The sequence below is a fragment of the Mytilus trossulus genome, chromosome 12, assembly GCF_036588685.1.
Source record: "Mytilus trossulus isolate FHL-02 chromosome 12, PNRI_Mtr1.1.1.hap1, whole genome shotgun sequence".
NCBI classification, from domain to species: domain Eukaryota; kingdom Metazoa; phylum Mollusca; class Bivalvia; order Mytilida; family Mytilidae; genus Mytilus; species Mytilus trossulus.
In genome coordinates this window covers 22371103-22391372 of record NC_086384.1, presented here as the reverse complement: position 1 = coordinate 22391372, position 20270 = coordinate 22371103, and the positions used below count along the sequence as shown (strand labels likewise).

General features: G+C 31.9%; 1 protein-coding gene across 4 annotated transcripts in view; it reads left to right on the top strand.

Annotated features, from left to right (window-relative positions):
* LOC134693316 (NACHT and WD repeat domain-containing protein 2-like) overlaps positions 1–19596 on the top strand; it is a 68751-nt gene extending 49155 nt beyond the window's left edge. For 2 of the 4 annotated variants that reach the window (XM_063554068.1, XM_063554067.1), the window contains exons 23-28: positions 4286–4395; positions 7282–7528; positions 12280–12414; positions 12862–13049; positions 16468–16606; positions 18387–19596. In XM_063554068.1, the coding sequence (XP_063410138.1) occupies positions 4286–4395; positions 7282–7528; positions 12280–12414; positions 12862–13049; positions 16468–16606; positions 18387–18451 (884 nt within the window). In that variant the 3' untranslated portion in view covers positions 18452–19596. Of the gene's footprint in view, positions 1–4285; positions 4396–7281; positions 7529–12279; positions 12415–12861; positions 13050–14101; positions 14982–16467; positions 16607–18386 lie in introns of those variants that run through there. The other 2 variants (XM_063554069.1, XR_010102385.1) reach the window with 2 other exon arrangements.
* Positions 19597–20270: the final 674 nt, after the last annotated feature.

Sequence of the window (20270 nt, the reverse complement as noted above, 5' to 3'; positions counted from 1 at the left end):
TAGTGGAGTTCGTGTTGTTTATCTTTTATTTTTACTATAATGGTAAATGTCTTTTGGTTTTATACCCTTTTGTTTCCTCTCTGATTTTGGTAGTTGTTGCCTTGTGTTATCGATACATCATTTTACACATCCATTTGGTTTGTTTGTGTGATATGAGTTTAAGAGTATACAAAAGTACAAAATGTATAAAAATATTTACAATTTTAAAACATTAAAATTATCATTCGAAAAGATCCACCATTGGAATCTTTCATAAGATAATACACAGAATAACACATCTACTTCCTTGAAAGTTCACTTTAAACAAAATATTCTAAGTGCAACAAAAGCAAACTCCCGTTTTCCACTAAGAAAAAAAGGCGAATTAACTCATCATGTCAACACTGATGAGCTGACTATTGATACCCTCGGGGACGAAACTTCCACTTGTAGTGGCATCACCTTCGATAGTAGAGGGGCATTCTGTTTTCTGATCTGTGCGTCCGTCCGTCCGTTCGTTCGTTCGTTCGTTCGTTCGTTCGTTCGTTCGTTCGTTCGTCCGTTCGTTCAGGTTAAAGTTTTTGGTCAAGGTAGTTTATGATGAAGTTGAAGTCCAACCAACTTCAAACTTAGAACACATGTTCACTATGATATGATCTTTCTAATTTAATTGCCAAATTAGACTTTTGACCCCAATTTCACGGTCCGCTGAACATAGAAAACGATATTGCAAGTTTCAGGTTAAAGTTTTTGGTCAAGGTAGTTTTTGATGAAGTTGAAGTCCAATCAACTTGAAACTTTTTGTACACATGTTCCTTAGGTTATGATCTTTCTAATTTAAATGCCATATTATATTTTTTATCCCAATTTCACGGTCCACTGAACACAGAAAATGATAATGGGAGTGGGGCATCCGTGTACTATGGTCACATTCTTGTTTTATTCATAAATAATGACAAAGTACATAAAAAAGAAAATATTTGGCAAAATATCTAGCTATTTTTGATTTTAGTCAATTTTCAATAACTTCATTAAAGGAGAAAGTATAATGAGGCCACTATAATTTGAAAATCAAAACGTGTTATTATGCATAATGTCCATTTCCCCAGAACTAGTTCACATTTTTAGCTCACCTGGCCTAAAAGGCCAAGTGATCTTTTCTCATCACTTGGCGTCCGGCGTCCGTCGTCGTTAACTTTTACAAAAATCTTCTCCTCTGAAACTACTGGGCCAAATTATTCCAAACTTGGCTTCAATCATCATTGATGTATCTAGTTTAAAGTTTGTGTTTAATTACCCGGCCAACCAACCAAGATGGCCGCCATGGCTAAAAATAGAACATAGGGGTAAAATGCAGTTTTTGGCTTACAACTCAAAAACCAAAGCATTAAGAGCAAATATGACACGAGGTAAAATTGTTTATCTGGTCAAAATCTATCTGCCCTGAATTTTTTAGATGAATCAGACAACCCATTGTTGGGTTGCTGCCCCTAAATTGGTAATTTTAAGGAAATTTTACTGTTTTTGGTTATTATCTTGAATATTATTATAGATGGAGATAAACTGTAAACAGCAATAATGTTCAGCAAAGTAAGATTAACAAATAAGTCAACATGACCAAAATGGTCAGTTGACTCCTTTAGGAGTTATTGCCCTTTATAGGCAATTTTTAACCTTTTTTCGTAAATCTCCATGATCTTTTACAAAAATCGTCTCCTCTAAAACTACCGGGCTAAATTAATCCAAACTTGGCCATAATCATCATTGATGTATTTAGTTTAAAGTTTGTGTTTTGTTACCCTGCCAACCAACCAAGATGGCCGCCATAGCTAAAAATAGAACAAAGGGGTAAAATGCAGTTTTTGGCTTACAACTCAAAAACCATAGCATTTAGAGCAAATCTGACATAAAAAAATTGTTTATCTGGTCAAGATCTATCTTCCCTGAAAGTTTTATATGAATCAGACAACTGGTTGTTAGGTTGCTGTTCCTAAATTGGTAATTTTAAGGAAATTTTACTGTTTTTGGTTATTATCTTGAATATTATTATAGATAGAGATAAACTGTAAACATCAATAATTTTCAGCAAAGTAAGATTTACAAATAAGTCAACATGACCAAAATGGTCAGTTGACCCCTTTAGGAGTTATTGCCCTTTATAGTCAATTTTTAACCTTTTTTCGTAAATCTCCATGATCTGTTACAAAAATCTTCTCCTCTGAAACTACTGGGCCAAATTAATCCAAACTTGGCCACAATCATCATTGATGTATCTTGTTTAAAATTTGTGTTTTTTATAATTTGTAAATTTTTACTAACATTTTCCACTGAAACTGCACAGACAAGTTTATTATAGATTGTATAAGCAGCAAGAATGTTCAGTAAAGTAAGATGTACAAACACTTCACAATCACCTAAACACAATTTTGACAAGAACTGTCTGCTTCCTTTGTTTAATTCACATATACCAAGGTGAGCGCCACAGGCTCTTTAGAGCCTCTAGTTAGCTCACCTGACCCGTAGGGCTAAGTGAGCTTTTCTCATCACTTTCCGTCCGTCGTCGTTAACTGTTACAAAAATCTTCTCCTCGGAAACTACTGCGCTAAATTTAACCAAACTTGGCCACAATCATCATTGAGGTATCTAGTTTAAAAAAATGTGTCCGATGACCGGTCAATCAACCCAGATGGCCGCATAAAATAAAACATAGGTGTAAAATTCAGTTTTTGGCTTATAACAAAAAAGTCAAAGCATTTAAAGCAAATCTAACATGGGGGTAAAATTGTTCATCCGGTCAAAATCTATCTGCCCTGAAATTTTCAGATGAATCGGACAACCCGTTGTGGGGTTGCTGCCCCTGAACTGGTAATTTTAAGGAAATTTTGCTGTTTTTGGTTCTTATCTCGAATATAATTATAGGTAGAGATAAACTGTAAAAAAACAATAAATGTTGGCAAAGTTAGATCTACTAATAAGTCAACATGACCGAAATTGTCAGTTGACCCCTTTAGGAGTTATTGCCCTTTATAGTCAAGTTTTAACCATTTTTTTCGTAAATCTTAGTAATCTTTTACAACAATCTTCTCCTCTGAAAGTACTTAGCCACGTTAATTATAGATAGAGATAATTGTAAGCAGCTAGAATGTTCAGTAAATTAAGACGTACAAATACATCACCACCAAAACACAATTTTCTCATGAATCCATCTGCGTCCTTTGTTTAATATTCACATAGACCATGGTGAGCAACACAGGCTCTTTAGAGCCTCTAGTTTTTAGGGGCCAGCTGATGCCCACCTCCTGGTGTTTGATTTCCCCTCGCGTTGAAAACCCATTGGTTGCCTTCGACTGTTATCTGCTCTTTAGTCGGGATGTTGTCTCTTTGACGCATTCAACATTTCCATTCTCATTATTTTTAATCTCCCAAATAAAATTCATAAGAAGTTCATTAGACATAAGTCTGTCACCTAGTATATCAAATATTAAGCCTGATACCTTTGATTTATTATATACTACAACCACTGGTTCAATACTTTTACTGGTGGACATTTTGTGTTAAGGGTATCATCATCCAAGTAATCAGCAACTATCACACCGCGGGTAAATTACCGCATTGTGATTGGTTTAACGCCTTTACATGGTGACCCCTATGGATCCGTAAGGGGTAAGTAAATTTCATATGGGGTTAATGACGTCACGCCTTCTGTTTAATATGGCGTCATCTATAAGGGTTGTTGTATCTCATTGTTAATTTTTCTACAAATGCAATCGAAAAAGCCCCGCGTGCGATAATTCCGTTATACGGTTCTTTACTGACCCGTATGGACCATACAGAGGGAATGAAATCCATTGGAGATTCGACCTGCGGCCTTCAACTACTAGATATTTAACTAACCAATTAGGGATACGTAGTGGGTCATCAGTGCATTACCATATAACTTGTTCTATGTTTCGACTTGTAATACGTATGATATGTTTATTGTTATAAATGTACTTTTTGCATTACCTTAAATCATTCAACTACTATTCAAATACTACGAATTTTCTACCCCAGGTTAATATTACCTTAGTTTTATTTTTGTTTTTTTATTGTTCCCAATGCACTTAAATTTTGTACTCAATTTATCCTGTAACTATTTTGATTTTAGTGACACTGGTGAGTGTTGTATACATGTAGACGAAACTCACGTCTGGTGTACAAAATTATAAGCCAGATACCTTTGATAATTATTTGAATTTATTAAAGCATGCCATGAAAAAAAATTAAAGACTTCCGACCCCTGTACATTTTTCTTATATATTTGAAGAAATTATGGTATCGACTGGAAAGAATGTGACGTTTTACAACACAGAGACACTAAAGGCAACTTATGCAATTGAGCTACCAGACTCTGATATTAGTGCTGCAGAATATAAAGTAAGTATTTTCATATTTGTGACGAATACTATAAAGTAAGTAAGTTTATTTTAGAGATGCATACTATAAAGTGAGTAAGTTCATATTTGTGACGAATACTATAAAGTGAGTAATTTTATTTTAGAGCCGTCATCTGTCTGTCCGTCCGTTGTAAACTATTTCAGAAATGTTCTCTAAAACTACTAAACAAATTTCTACCAAGCCTTAGCTGAATGATATAAAGGGTATCTAGAATTAATTTTGTGTTTTCTGATCTGTTTTGTCAAAATAAACCATGACGACCATGGCTAAAAATAAAACATGGCTAAAAATAAAACATTAGTTAAAATATTTGTTTTAGCTTATATCACAAAACTTGAGGCATTTACAGTAAATCTAAATAAATCATCATAGAATACAGGATTCAAATCATATATTTGCATCAGACGTGCGTTTCGTCTACATAAGACTCATCAGTGACGCGTCGAATCAAAAAATGTTAAAAAGTCCAAATATAGTACGACGCTTAAAAGCATTGAAAACCAAAAATTCCTAAAAGTTTTGCCAGATATACAGCTAAGGTAATCTATTCCTGAGATGAAAACGCCTAAGTGTTTGAAACATTCGAAGTTCTGTTAACAGTTGATTTTCAATTATGACCAAAACATGGTGTAAGTATTTATAAGAGGTACATGTATCAATTACTTTAGGAGTGTCAAAAATTCCTTGGAAGTACTAGATACTTGCATGCTTATGTTGGTGATTTCGAATATGTTCAAAGTCTTGATTTATCTTCCACTTATACTTCTTTGTCCCATAATCTCACTTCGAAAAACATCAGATACCTAATCAAATGGGCATTTAAAAGTCAAAAATAAATAAGTTCAAAATCTTTTCGGATATTTTTATTAGTGACAAACAAAAGAACTATATTAATTGGAACTGCTTTGATATGCCAGCTGCACTTTAGTTTTCACTAGACAACATTTTCGTTCGCTAAGGAGATTTTTAATATCACCTAGGAATCGAAATTCCAATAGGCAATAACTGTGCACAACTTATTGCAGTTCAATTTCTGTATTGGTACAATTGACGAACCCTCATCAAGTCTAAAATCAGCAAAGACCTATACAAAACAACATCTGAAATAACAATTTAATAACACGTTTAGATATTTGGATGATAATTGTCTTTCTTCTTCTTCTTTGTATAAGCATCCTATAGACAGGAACATCTGTTATAATATTATAGTATAATGTTATGCTAGGTAAATGTGTTTTCCGTGTTTTATATAGTGAGCATAACAAAGTTACCTGTACAATTTTGTTGTTCACATATGGAGCTACTTATGCAGTGCCGTTAGAGCTTCTTATGCGATACCGTTAGAGCTTCCTTTGCAGTACCGTTAGAGCTTCCTATGCAGTACCGTTATAACTTCCTATGCAGTACCGTTATAACTTCCTATGCAGTACCGTTAGAGCTTCCTATGCAGTATCGTTAGAGCTACCTGTTCAGTACCGTTAAAGCTTGATATGAAGTACCGTTAGAGCTTCCTATGCAGTATCGTTAGAGCTACCTGATCAGTATCGTTAAAGCTACCTTTCCAGTTCAATAAACATAGCACCACGTGGCGGTTGTATTTTAAACTCAATTCATAAGAATAATAAGTCATTGTATGTGTCGGTATACAGATTCAAAATATAGGCATATTTTGATTCTTATCTTAACCCTTCGGAAATGACATGTTTCAGCATAAAATTCGTAATAAACATGTAGTCTTTTTAACAAAGAGTGACATTAATAAGATCTCATTTTCTCCAACAATATGCGGATTTAGGCTAAATACAAAATAACAGAAGAATGGTAAATAACTAAAAGTAATTAACTGTTCCATTTATTAAGGGATTTGTTTAATGGAACTCCGTAGTTTTGAAATTGAACGCTGAGCTACTTGTTTTCTCGCTTAGACGAAAAGAGCGTCTGGTAGCTGTACTTTTTTCTAGTATTTCCGTTGCTGACTGTGTGATTGATAAAAACAAAAAACACAACATCTCGTAGCATGTTATCGTTATATATCATAGTGAAACCGTAGATGTGACTGCATGGCCTTCGTTGAGTGCCTGCGATTCACTACGTTGCAACTTGGACTGATTATTCGTTTGTATTATAATTGGTAGTATTAAGTTTGTATTTTCACTTCTTACTCGCCAAGAAAAATACCGCTTTTGCTAGAATTGGACATATTGGGAAAATGTAGATTTCGGTTTATATCTTAAAAAGTTAAATATGAAGGAAATATTATCAAAGGGGAATGATATGCTCGTTTGCAAAATTTTTAGACAATTATAATTAGCAATTGGACAATTCATTTCTTGGTAACTTCTCCTACAAAATTTACTGTATGAAATATGTAGTTCTCGATTGTTGTCTTGAATATTATATATAATAGATAGAGAAAAACTGTAAACAGCAAAAACGTCAACAAAATAGAATCTACGAATAATTTGATATGACTGAAATTGTCAATCTCCCATTTTTGACCATGCAAGATTTTAACAATTGTTTTGTTGTTTTCAAACTATGACAGAAATTATGAGAGAAACAAAAAAACTAATGATATCATTTTTGATACACTAGCACACATAACACATAGGTTTAACATCACAGTGTCACCACAGGTAATCTTTCTGCACTAAAATAGGCTTTAGTGAGCCTGTTCATATAACTACAAAATTACTTTAACTTTTACTAGCGAGAGAAATTTTATTACTTTTACAATTTTTGATTAAATATTTGTATCGTCTATTTGCTATAAATATTTGAATTTGAATTAATACAATAATAGGTAGCTTTGTATCTCTCTTATTTTCAAACAACTACTATTTTTGTTCTTTATTCTTACTTAAGTCAAATATTGATGGAACCATGGTAGCCATGTTTGTTAGTGTTCCGGAAGATAACGAGACAATTATTGTGGTAGATGTTGAAGCCAGGACAGTTGTAAAGGTGTTAGTAGAGGAATTACGTCTGAAGTTTGGATCAGACATTGATTTCTTGGTATCGCCACAATTAGTGCCAAATAACAAGAGCTTCATAGTCTTTTTGGGTCGAAAAGATTCATTATTGAATTATTTTATGTATGATATAAAAGAAGGTATGTAGATTCTTTAGATTAAGAAAGTGCAGGCATAATGTTATTATTTCCTCGATTCGTATAAAATGAAAGTCGATTTTGTCCATCTGTCCGTTATATGAAGTTCATTTTCCCCCCAACTTCCTCTTAAAAAGATCGTTATGAGACATTTTGAATAGACACAAACAAAAAGATCATGTTTATTTTCTTTGATATATTTACGTACTTCTCCATAACAGTGTTCGTACACTTAAAAAAACATCTTTGCACCTTTAAATAAAATTTCAGATCGTAAAAAAGACCGCAAATGATTATTGTTTTTCATTTGACGGTAAATGAATACGCTGAAAACGTCAAAAAAGGCATTTCTACAGATTTGATCAAATGAACAATATTGGACATAGTTTAAACAATATTTTCTACTGGAAGACACAAATAGTTTTTTTGTTTAATTTTGACACAGGAATGGTGGATACTACACTAGTAAATGTGCCACACATGATAATCGTGCGAAAATCATGCGTAAATCTTGCGTTTTTTTCGCACGGAAAACGCCCAAATCGAGCTACATCCGATAATCGTGCGTGAATTTCACGCATGATTTTCGCATGATTCCCGCACGAAAATTATGCGAATAGAGGTACGTGCGTATTACATGGAATAAATTTACGCATGAGAATAATGTGTTTATCAAAACACATGATTATCGTGCGTAGTCATGATCAATTATGTAGTGAATTATTTTATTGTTTTTATTGTCTGGATTTGATAACTTCTTTTTTCTTGTTAATGTTTTGCCAACTTTTGGTATCTTCTATTTTCAATTTTATACCAATAAGAATTGAATTTTTTTGGAAAAAATATATATATGTATGGTTTGATTTTTATGTCTGAGTTGTATTGCCCGAACTTAAGATGGAACAGTCAATATGTACTTCATTTTAAAGCAATACAGTTGTTATCTGTGTTTCCATATAGTCACCTAGTGTGCAACTAAAATATGTTTCTAATGCAATACACACATACAAGGATTTTGGTAAAGAAATCTCAGTCATACAATAAATTGTTGCTAAAAAAGGTGAATATTGATGATAACTCTGATTAAAAATCCATTTAAACATTCTACATGTATATTCAAGAGTACAGCAACAATATCCCAAGTATTTTAGTGCTTGCCTCTGGTTCATATAATATTTCATTTTCACATTTTTTTTAAAACTTGTTAATTTTTTTTCTCTTCTTCTTACATGTCTTATGTTTGGATCTTTTTATAGCTTGGTTTTTTTATTCATTGTTCAAGGACATACGGTGACCTGATATTACTTACTATATATACATCATTTAAACAACTCTTGTGAATATTTTTCTCATTGGCAATTCAACCGAATTTCTTTTCTTTTATATGATCTTTGGATCATATTATATCAAGAGTAATTGTCCTCAACAGTGATTGTGTAAAATGTAGTTTCCTTTTTACAGTTTTGAATGTCTCCATTTTCTTCAAACTTTCTTAGTACAACACCAAAATATAAATTTCAAACTTCTTACTTCACTGAAAAATGTTAAAATATAGAAAATTAAAGGTTTGGCAGGTAGGTGAAACTTACATAAATGAAGAGATAAATGAAAACTGAAGAGATTGATGCCCGATTTATATAATTCCAAAGCCCTCAGTCTGCTCCAGAAGCGAGGAAGTAGCGCATCTATTTTGGGTGGGCAAATATCCACTTTTTGATATGGGACAAGCTCTGACGTCCCACGGCCCCAGCTTGTCTGGCTAAACAGCCGTCGGACGTCAGAGTAATCTCGGACTACCCTCCCCCTTTTTTGGTTCAAATTCGGAATCCGCATCTTGGGTGTTTGTATTTATAACTATAATTTCACAAGTGTGAGTTCAATATATAAAATTAATAGATTGGCCTACTATGCCTCTTTTAGTGTTTGTGTATTGTAAACCATTAACATTTTACAGAAAAAAGTTTCATTTTCATAAAGAATCAAGAAATTCAAGATTTTTTTGTTTGATTGGTGTGTCATTGGTTATTTTTAAATTTAAATAAATTACCTACCTGCATAATAGTATTCAAATTTTACTTGTTGAATGTCTGCTGTTAATCAAGTGTGACTGGTATCATTTGTTAATCATGATTGGGAGGTCTTTTTGAATTTGTTCTCATGGCCGGGGCATGCACTGGCCCGAAGAGTTTTTTTTTTTCCTTTAAATGTTTATGATTTTTCAACAGGTGTCGGGCTTGTTTTTTTTTTGTTATGTCCCTGGTTATTTCCTGTATTTTGTTGGACAGAATATTTCTTTTCAACCCATTCATTGCCATATATTACTTATTCTAACATTCTTACAGTTGCTTGGTAAAATTATTCTGCCCTCCTATTTTTGTATGGAATATTTAAAGGCAAACACCAGCATTAACATGGGGGATATGGTTCTGTTCTCATTCAGTTTTAATATTTTCACAAACTACCCTTTTAGAGTAAGGATAAGAAGCTGTGGCATCGAGTACTCAAAACTTTAAAAAAAAAAAAAAAAAAAAAAAGAAAAAAAAAAGTCCATTGAGGTCGAACAAATTATATCCGACACATGTACCTATGATTCGATCTGCAGCCTTGTCATATGCATCTTAATTTCTCAACCTTAAAAGTAAAGTATGCAATTTTACCATTATGTTTGAAATAGTGTCTGTTTTTTATGTCGCTCATTTCGTATTAAAATCCTGCCTACTGTACAAAGTGGCAACCAATACAAATGGACAGCGAAGAAAAAGCTGCAAGTGCTTACGTGACATTCAGCACAATTAACATGATCAATCATGTTTTCAATGCGGAGATTGGAGCCAACTGAAAAGGTATTTCTTTTCTGTGAGAATAAAAGAAATTCTATGTACCAGTATACAAATGTACATGTATACAATGTATATACAAATACATTAATAACCAACATGCTTAATATATATATACATGCAACAATTTTAACATACACAATCAAAAAGTTTCAGATGAATGAATCATGATATACATGTACATGTAGAAGACAGGACCAAAAAGTCAGTAGGAAAGTAAAAATGATACATTTATATACATGTAAACACTTATAAAACTACTGCCTACCAAAAGTCATGGGTAAATATTTACCTGACCAAATCATAAAATTAACACAACTTAATTGTTAAGCAAAGCTTCATTGGCAATTATACCACATCATGACATCTTACTTTTTGTATCAAATTCTAGATGTACTAACTACATATATGTACATAAATATAAACGAGTATGATACATAAAAATTTAAAATAAGAAGAAACTGATTTCTGTCTGTGTGTTGGGAATGCTGTCTCATTGCCATACATGTATACACTGTAATGTGGTAATCAAATGAAGGAATCATGATAAAGGGGACATGACTTATATAATATAATTCCCATTTCCAAGTATACCTGTAGAAAAGTTAGATACACATGAACATTTGATGTATATAAAGGTACAGATGTACAAAATTATAGCATCATGATATAAATGCAAACAAAGAAAACACAATTTTGTTTGGTTCAAACATTGTGTGGCTGTTACACTTGTAGTTTTATACAGAGGTCTTGCTCAGCATTGAAGGTCAACATCAATTTAACCAACAACTTAATTAAAACACTTTATTATGCTTTTGAACCTTTTGTAAACCTGAAGTTTTTGTGTCATGAATTGAGATTGAAATATAAATCATGACAAAATATGATTTTCTTGTTCTCTGGTGGCCAATACATAAATGTACAGATGACTATTTGTTCCCTGAGGGAGAGTTGTTTCATTGGCAATCATATGTCATATTCTTACTTTTATTATTACATGTTCATGTATAAACGTATTTCAATTTTAAAATAAATTACATACTTGAACAAAATATACACAAGCTTTGGGGGGAATCGTTGTTTCTGCCTCTTTAAGTAAAACAGATTCTTAATCATATAACGCCATTGTGCACATTCGTTCATAGAGTTTGACAAAGGGGTACCTATTTTGTATCCGCCACTCCTTCTTGACCCCTAATCATAATTTAATGAGACTTTCTCAAATTCTTAATTATATAATGTCATTGTACATCTCCTTTTTTATTTTATGGTCAAAATTGTTTTTGATGTTTCCAATACCAACACATAATCTTTACAAGGGGAGGAGTAATATTTCTTGAGCTCTGCTTACAGTACCTCAAGTTTTATATTGTATTAGGAATCCTTGAAATAAAAATGTTTTCTCTAAAATAATTGTACTGTTTAAAGATCACCCGTTGGCATTGCCAGTTTTAAAGTTGTGTAGCTTTGAAAGAGATTTACCCTCTGTATATTTTTGTCAAATGCAAAAAGAACATATGAATAAAATCCTGCATTGCTTGCAAGATATGTATAGTTCTGTAAATGTCAACATACAGATATCTGATAATAATGCATTTGAAACCGCTGTAAAAATAGGTACTATAGTCGTTTACTGATGTTCAATGGTTATAATTAGATGAAGAGGAATCATGGCAATACAAAAAAAACCACCCGAAGTAAATGCGTAACTTCAAGAGGACAATTGCGAACTGCAGACACATTGAAATCCACCAAAACCAAAACGTTACCCCTTTACTGTAAAAAGAAATAAATATATAAGAAAGTTTTACTTTCAGTAGCTACAAGGTTGGATTTTGTTTCTAGTTGAAAAGAAAAGATATTGGTTATTTGTCCGTGGCACATATTCCATTGACCACTGGTTATATTTTTTTTCAGAGAAGCTGTTACATGAGCTTACAGATTTCAATATCCGGGAGAATTGTCGTCCGTTGAATTGTATTCTCATTGATGATGATATTTTCATGGCTGTTTATGAGGATAAACTTATGCGTGTCTGGTCTACAAAAGATGGTAATGTTCTTTCCATATAAGCTATAATGTTGGTTTGTATATATCTTTGTAAATTTTACTAATTGACCAGTTTGTATTTTTCCGACTTACCTAAATATTGATGAAGTGAAAAGTCAAATCACAAAAATACTGAACACAGAGAAAAATCAATACGGAAAGTCCATAATCACATGGCAAAATCAAATAACAAAACGCATCAAAAACGAATAGACAAGAACTGTAATATTCTTGACTTGGTACAGGCATTTTCAAATGTAGAAAATTGTGGATTAAACCTGGTTCTATAGCGCTAACCCTCACTCTTTAATAACAGTCTCATCAAATTCCGTTATGTTTACATGATGCGTTAAATAAACAGCCACAATTAATGATTTTGATGAAGTATTTATGATTAACCGTTGGTTGTGATGTAACTGGAAAAACCCTTTACAATGTTTCTTATTTTAGGTTCTCTGCTGAAAAGAGTCGCTGGACACAATCCAAGATTTTATGGATTTGCATTAGATTATATTTCTATTCATTACACTCCACAATCGCCATTTATATTGACTTTCGAAAGTGATATGACAACAACACTACATCTCTGGGATAAGAACTCATTCCTGCAGTTATCATCACTTACCCTTGATAAAAAGGTAACGTTTCATATAAACAAAAGAAGGTGTGCTGCATGGTATCTAACGAGACCACTTTCCATCAGAAAACACACTAGGTGATATGATCAATAATAATATAAACAGAAAACATTATTGATTGAAGATATATATGATATAATTTCCCAGTTCATCTTTTAGGGGGATTTGGATTTTGAAACTATCATTTTTAGTTTTGTCCTCAGGCATTGACATGATAATTAGGATATGTCCAGATAATATACTTAATTCGATTAACACGCTGTAATGAAAGTGACCTCAGAATAGCCATGGGGACTAAAATTGCACCAATTATTGAAGATCTGTTTCTGCTTTGTTGGAATCACAATATATGTCTTAAATAATAAACAGAAAACATTATTGATTAAAGATATACTGTGGATTCATTAATATTCGTTGGATACCAATTTTCGTGGATTTCGTGGATACCAAAAAACCACGAATTTAAATGTTCAACAAATTACAAGTTTTCTTAAGGAATGTATGCAGACTTTACAGAAACCACGAATTTAAATATCCACGAATATGCAAGTTTTCCTCAAACCACGAAAATAAATGAATTCACAGTATATGATATAATTTCCGAGTTCATCTTTTAGGGGGGTTTGGATTTTGAAACTATCTTTTTTAGTTTTGTCCTCAGGCATTGACATGAAAATTAGGATATTTCGGCCAGATAATATACTTAATTCGATTGACACGCTGTAATGAAGTTCCCAGTTATTTTCATTATGTGTAGATACGGACTTATACAATAAAAACAAAAATGGTAAAAAGATGGGAGTATTTCATTTAAGTATCTAAAACCATCTTCTATCGTTATAAAATAATAAGTTTCAACAATTCAAGTGGCATGGACATAAGCTTTAAAAAGAATTAAAATCAGCTGACCAATTAAGTCAGGTCATATTTATAAGATGATTGTAAATGACAATGATAATCACACTTAAGACAATTACATATATACCTAGGATTTATCACAACATATGCCGTTATTTCCTTTTTAATGCTTTAACAGCGGTTTTTTTTTGCAGCTGGGATATTATATATGGTATCATCCTAAAATCTAACCTGCACATGCTCAAAGTTTCAACTGGAACTACCTGGAATTTGATCAATTTATTATTTGTAATAATTTCACAGAAAGTGACCTCAGAATAGCCATGGGGACTAAAATTGCACCAATTATTGCAGATCTATTTCTGTTTTGTTGGAATCACAATTTATGTCTTAAATAGTTAAGACCCATCTAAACAACATCTGATACCACGATTTAATAACACTTTTATAATGTCCTGCACCAAGTCAGGAATATGGCAATTGTTATTATCAGACAGTCCGTTTTTATGTATTCTGGCGTTTGCTTGTGATGGAGATTAGTGTTTCTGTTCTTCAGTTGTTTTCCTCTATAATTGATGCGTTTCTTTCTGTTTTGGTTTGTTGCCCAGATTTGCATTCGTCTTATCAAATTATGGTATTGAACACCGGTATACTACATTTAATTGATTAAGCTGTTTATATATATGAAATTTTGGCTCTCAATAATGACGACTTCAGTATCTACACGAAACAGATTTATCCGTTCGAAGTTTCTTTAAATAAAGCTAATACTAGCAACGAACTCTGCCTTTTCTTGGATATGGATATATTTATCTCTAATGGGAAATTTAATACTAAAATGTAATTATAAAAGAGATGATTTATCAATTCCCATGCCAGTGTTAACTATCCGTTTTAACTTTAAACATTTTACATCATAACTAAATATTTAAACTAATTAAACTAGATTGTTTGGTCTTATTTTATGCAATATAACTATAGGTTAAGACAGGATTTTATTTTGCTACCGGTTCACTTGAGATCTGGAGCTGACATATCAGTAATTGCTTGTAGTTTTGGTAATTGTGTCGATCATTTTGGTTAGTTTCTCACTTTGTCTTAACTAACATTGAACTCGGATTTCTCTTGAACTGGATTTTGATTGTACGCATCAATGTGTGTTTATTTATTGGAAATTGGCTAGAGGTGAAAGTTTAGAGCCTACCAAACATGTTTAATCCCGCCGCTGTTTTGCGCCTGTCATATAAGTCTGGAACCTCTAGTGTTTGTCAGTCTTGTGTGTTTTTTTAAATTGTAGAGTGACGTCCATTTTTCTTATCTAATTTACACAATTGTTTTATGGCCTTCTCGTGCCTCCCTCTGGGTGTGGGATACCTCGTTATATTGAAGACCTATTTGCGGCATTTAGATGTTTTGTACATTTTGGACGAGTTGTTGTTTCTTTGACACATTCCCCGTTTCCATTCCTTGTTCTATTTCAAATCCCTTGAAAACAATATAAATCTTTAAAGTGATTGGAAGGGAACTCCGAGAATCCGGTAAATTGTAAAATCCTACACATTACGTATAATTTAAGATTTATAGAACTAGATAGAACTGACAAATTACAATAGTTTTGATAGAAAATACAGTAAATTTATAGAAAATTTATTAAAACAAAAAAAAAATGAGTTTAAATGGTTGTTTAACAAATGATATTTGATGGAATTGGGAACAAATTGGCTTTTCTAAAAAAAAAATTAACAACCCTTCTTTTTCAAACGGCCTTTACACACACACACACACACACACACACACACACACACACACACACACACAGAAAATAAACTTATTTAAGCCAATTGTTTTTCACAAAATTGCATCTCGACAGTTATTGCTTCGTTGTAGATGATTGAGGCTTAAATATTTAAAATACAGAATCAAATAGAAACAATAAACTGTTGTATACAAAAGACAAAATCACACAAGGAATAAGAGCTCTGTATGATGAAAATAAAAGACAAAATTTAAACTTTTTTTTAATATAAAAAATCAAAAGCTATTTTAAGTAAAAAAAATGTAAAAAAAAATTAGATAGAAAACAATTACTACAGTCCACTGACGTAGGTACATGTAACCAATGTAAATAACTGTTGATAATTTGCGCAAAAGGACTCTGACTAAACAGATCAAAACCAAGAACGAAAAAACAACAAACAAAAAGACAAACTAGTATATATTTGTTTAGGGGCCAGCTGAAGGACGCCTCCGGGTGCGGGAATTTCTCGCTACATTAAAGACCTGTTGGTGACCTTCTGCTGTTGTTTTTTTATTTGGTCGGGTTGTTGTCTCTTTGACACATTCCCCATTAAATCATATAGTACTGATCTTAGATAATTAGTAAATATATATATAAAAAAATGATTTATAGGTTGGAAACTTATATTTTTAAAAACTATCTCAAGTATCATTTTGAATTTTTCTGACAAACTATAACAAGTAGGATGCAAAATGAGAACTCTAAAGTGAAATCTTGTTTTAAATGACTACCGATAAAAACAAATGTACTTATTGTTTATAGATTGTTGGTATCAAATTAAATAGTGATGGTCTATCGTTTGTGACCTATAGTGAGGATCCCATTGTTATTGTTCGATGGACTATAGAAGGAGCCAATGTGAGGAAAAGTACTTTACCGAGGTATCCTGCGATATTTAAAGGTAATTGTTAGTTTGTTATTTTGTAATCTGAAAATTGTATAGTAAATAGCAAGGTCATTACCTTAATTCAGCTTAATTAATTATGGGCCTATGAACAGGAACTATTTTTGCTCTTACATTAAAACTACTTCGAGTGGGGTAATGAAATTTGTTTTGGTGATTCATGCCATCGGTAGAATGAAGAAAAACGTAAAACAAACGGAAGTTCACGTTAGTCAATTATGCCAATTATGCGATCTAACTTACAAACTCAGTGGAATATAGTTTTAAAACTTGCCATTATAATTCACCACCGAAGGATAAGAAGTGATGTTACTGAAACTAAACTGTATATTTCTGATTATTTTAAAAACTTACTATTCTTTCCAGAATGTCACATTTGTGAATATTTTTTTGTTTTTTTTATTTATTAGAACTGTTCTAAACTTCATTTCGAAGGCATTTTCAAAGAAAAATCATTGATCATTAAAATATCTGGTAATTTTATAATGCAATGACTAAAGCTGCAAATTATGAAAGTATTACTTATAAAACCGATTTCGAATTATTGGAAAACTATTTTTTTCGATTGTCTGAAATTCCTTGGTTTTTTTTTACCATTATCTTTTTGTTCAAAATGGGATAACCCGGCTCACCATACATTTTTACTGTGCATCAGCAGACTAAGCGGACATGCGACGGACATGCACACTTCGAATTAAAACACAGGTGACCCACTAGTTTAGTTGAATTTGTAATTGAGTTAAGATATTTTGGGAGACATCAAATACTCAAAATGAACTTAAAGTGCTTTATTTTATAATAAAGAAAAAAATGTGTAGAATGCTTATGTTGTCGTATTTAAATGAATGCAGCGTATGTTTAATATCCCGTAAGAAATTGCGCTAACGCCATAATTTGGTATCCGTCATCGTCGATCGGCGATGTCCGTCAACAAGTTAACATTGTAAATGTTGCTAAAAGTAGATCAAAACTAAATATGATAGAGAAAAACAAGACAAGATACTTATTAGACTAAAGTTTCCGATAAGATTTTGTGAGGGAATTCGATTTTTCCTATGTTAGACATTGAACTGACTAAAAGTACCAAAATAACTATACTGCAGGTTGGTACCGGCCAATTTTTTTGTTAATTTTGTTTTGTACATTTGAAACCTTTAAAATATAAAAATGCCAGTTCTTGCTTTTTCACATATTTTTCGTCTTAAAAATTAAAAAATAGGTTACGTTTTTGTCCTGCGGATGTGTCATTACTTTGAAGATATATTTATTGAGCATTTTAAAGTTTATGCAAGGTTAAATCTTAGCTCTCGTAAACAAACTTTTCACTATCATTTTGCTGTTATAAATCCAATTCAACCTAAATGAAAGCTGTGATTTAATGAAAGTCGAAATATAACCGATACACCTAGTTTTAAATATCCAAAGCTAGTTAGACCGGGTTTTATAGCTAGCTAAATTGTTCACTTGTATGATAGTTGCATAGAATTTCATTTTATTGATAACAATGTGTGAAAAAAATCAAACAAATATCGTCTATAAAAATATCAAAATTTAGATGTTGAGAAGTCAACAAATTTAAATACTATACAATAAAGCAAAACAAAATGCCATGCAGACAACACTGTAAAAAAAAGCACAAATTATCAAAAGTGAGAAAACAGAATACTTTGAAAAATGACCAAAATACTATACTACAAAGGTGGGATGTATAAAGCTTCATAACATATATCTATGTATTTGCAAAGAAAAATAAGATGTTAAACTTTTTATTTTTCAGTGAATGACTCTGAACAGATACCTACCTTGAAATTCAGTCATCAAAAGGAAAAGCCAGAATGGTGACTTATAAAGATTGACATATAAGTAAAAGGACTTCATTCATTCAGTATTATTCAAATAATCAGCAATCTGTAATCTTAAGAATTGCTGAATCGACCTGAATGAAACATTTGACTCAGCATGACTTTTTCAAACGCTTATTTAGCAGATTTAGATTCATATATTTGTTTTTAAATTATTTTTATATTTTACAGTTTATTTATATTTATATTTATTATATTTATATTTATATTTTACAGTTTATTCTAACATTTATTCATCAATAAAAGATAAATATAGTATACCATATTAACAACAAAGTAATATATATATAAAATTGAAAATGGAAATGGGGAATGAGTCAAAGAGACAACATCGCGACCAAAGAGCAGAGACCAGCCCAAGGTCTTCAACACAGCGAGAAAATCCCGCATCGGGATATACACTTAAAGTAGAAAGAAATACTAGTAAATTTAAAAGTATTATGTTTTCAGAATATTTAAGAATGGCTTCACTTCAGGGTCGTTTACACAGCAAGTTTAGACAAACTTTCTGTCTAAGACTCTAAACGTTAAAGACTTTTTGAAATATGTGTGTAAGACATGGAGATTAGAACGTCCTCTAGTCCACATGTTTATACATGGCACATTGAATTATCAGAGTTAAAGCTTACATTTTAATGTTTAAATAAATATAACTTCCTCAAAAAAAACATACATGTTTTAAGACAATGGAAACACAAAAAGTTTAGAGATTTTTAAAGGTTGAACTAGAAAAAATACTCTTTTGGCTTAATAAAGTAGATAAACCTTTGGAATGACAATTTACTCCCCATTCATCAGAAAACCCACAAAAGGAGTAACAAACCTATCTTTTGTCTCTATCTTAACTTCGACAATTTATATAATAATACAAAATGCTAAAATCAAATCTTCTTTTGATTTAAAGTTTTGATACGATTATTAAATTTGGCAAAATGTCTGTAAATAATATGAGCAGGGGAACATGCAGTGTAAAATAACCAAACTCTGCATTTCTTAAATTTTCATGTCTAAATATGCAGGTTTAAACATGATAAGCAGCCATGAGTGATTTACAGCTTACATATTTGTATTTTGAATATTTTGTTTAGAATGAAAATGCATAGTAACTATAACCTATATTTTTAATTTCACTGTCAAGTATTTAAGGTCTTTCCTTTTTCTATCAGGAAGACCTCACTGTATTTCTTCTGATTATTAAGGTCTTTCCTTTTTCAAAACGGGAAAGACCTTACTGTATTTCTTCTGACTTATTATTATTATTAGTAGTAGTAGTAGTAGTAGTAGTAGTAAGGTCTTTCCTTTTTCTATAAGGAAAGACCTTACTGTATTTCTTCTTCTGATTATTATTATTAGGTCTTTCAACCTTTTTCGGTTGAAAGACCTAATGGTTTTGTTCTGATTAATGTTTTTTTTCTTCCGCCAATTTTTTGTTCCTTCGCTGTTTTTTTGTTTCGCAAGATGTGGCTTAGACATATGTTATATCATATCGAACATTTAATACGCTTTTGAAACTGATACCGCGTAACAAAATCTTTTTCATGTAAGAGTTATCTCCCCGAACACTGTTTTAATTTCACCAAATTGCTCATTATATCCTCAGGATGATTTGATTAATTTTGACCGAAGCTATCCGGAGACTCCATATGAGAGTTATTTCCTCTTTTATATTTGATATAAATGATATGCATTTTTATCTGGAAAACCATAAGTGATAGAGGCCAGGGTATTTTGATTTGAGGTCCTTAGTCCAAAAAAATGAAAATGATGTCAAGGTCAAAGGTCAATTTTAGGATTAAAAT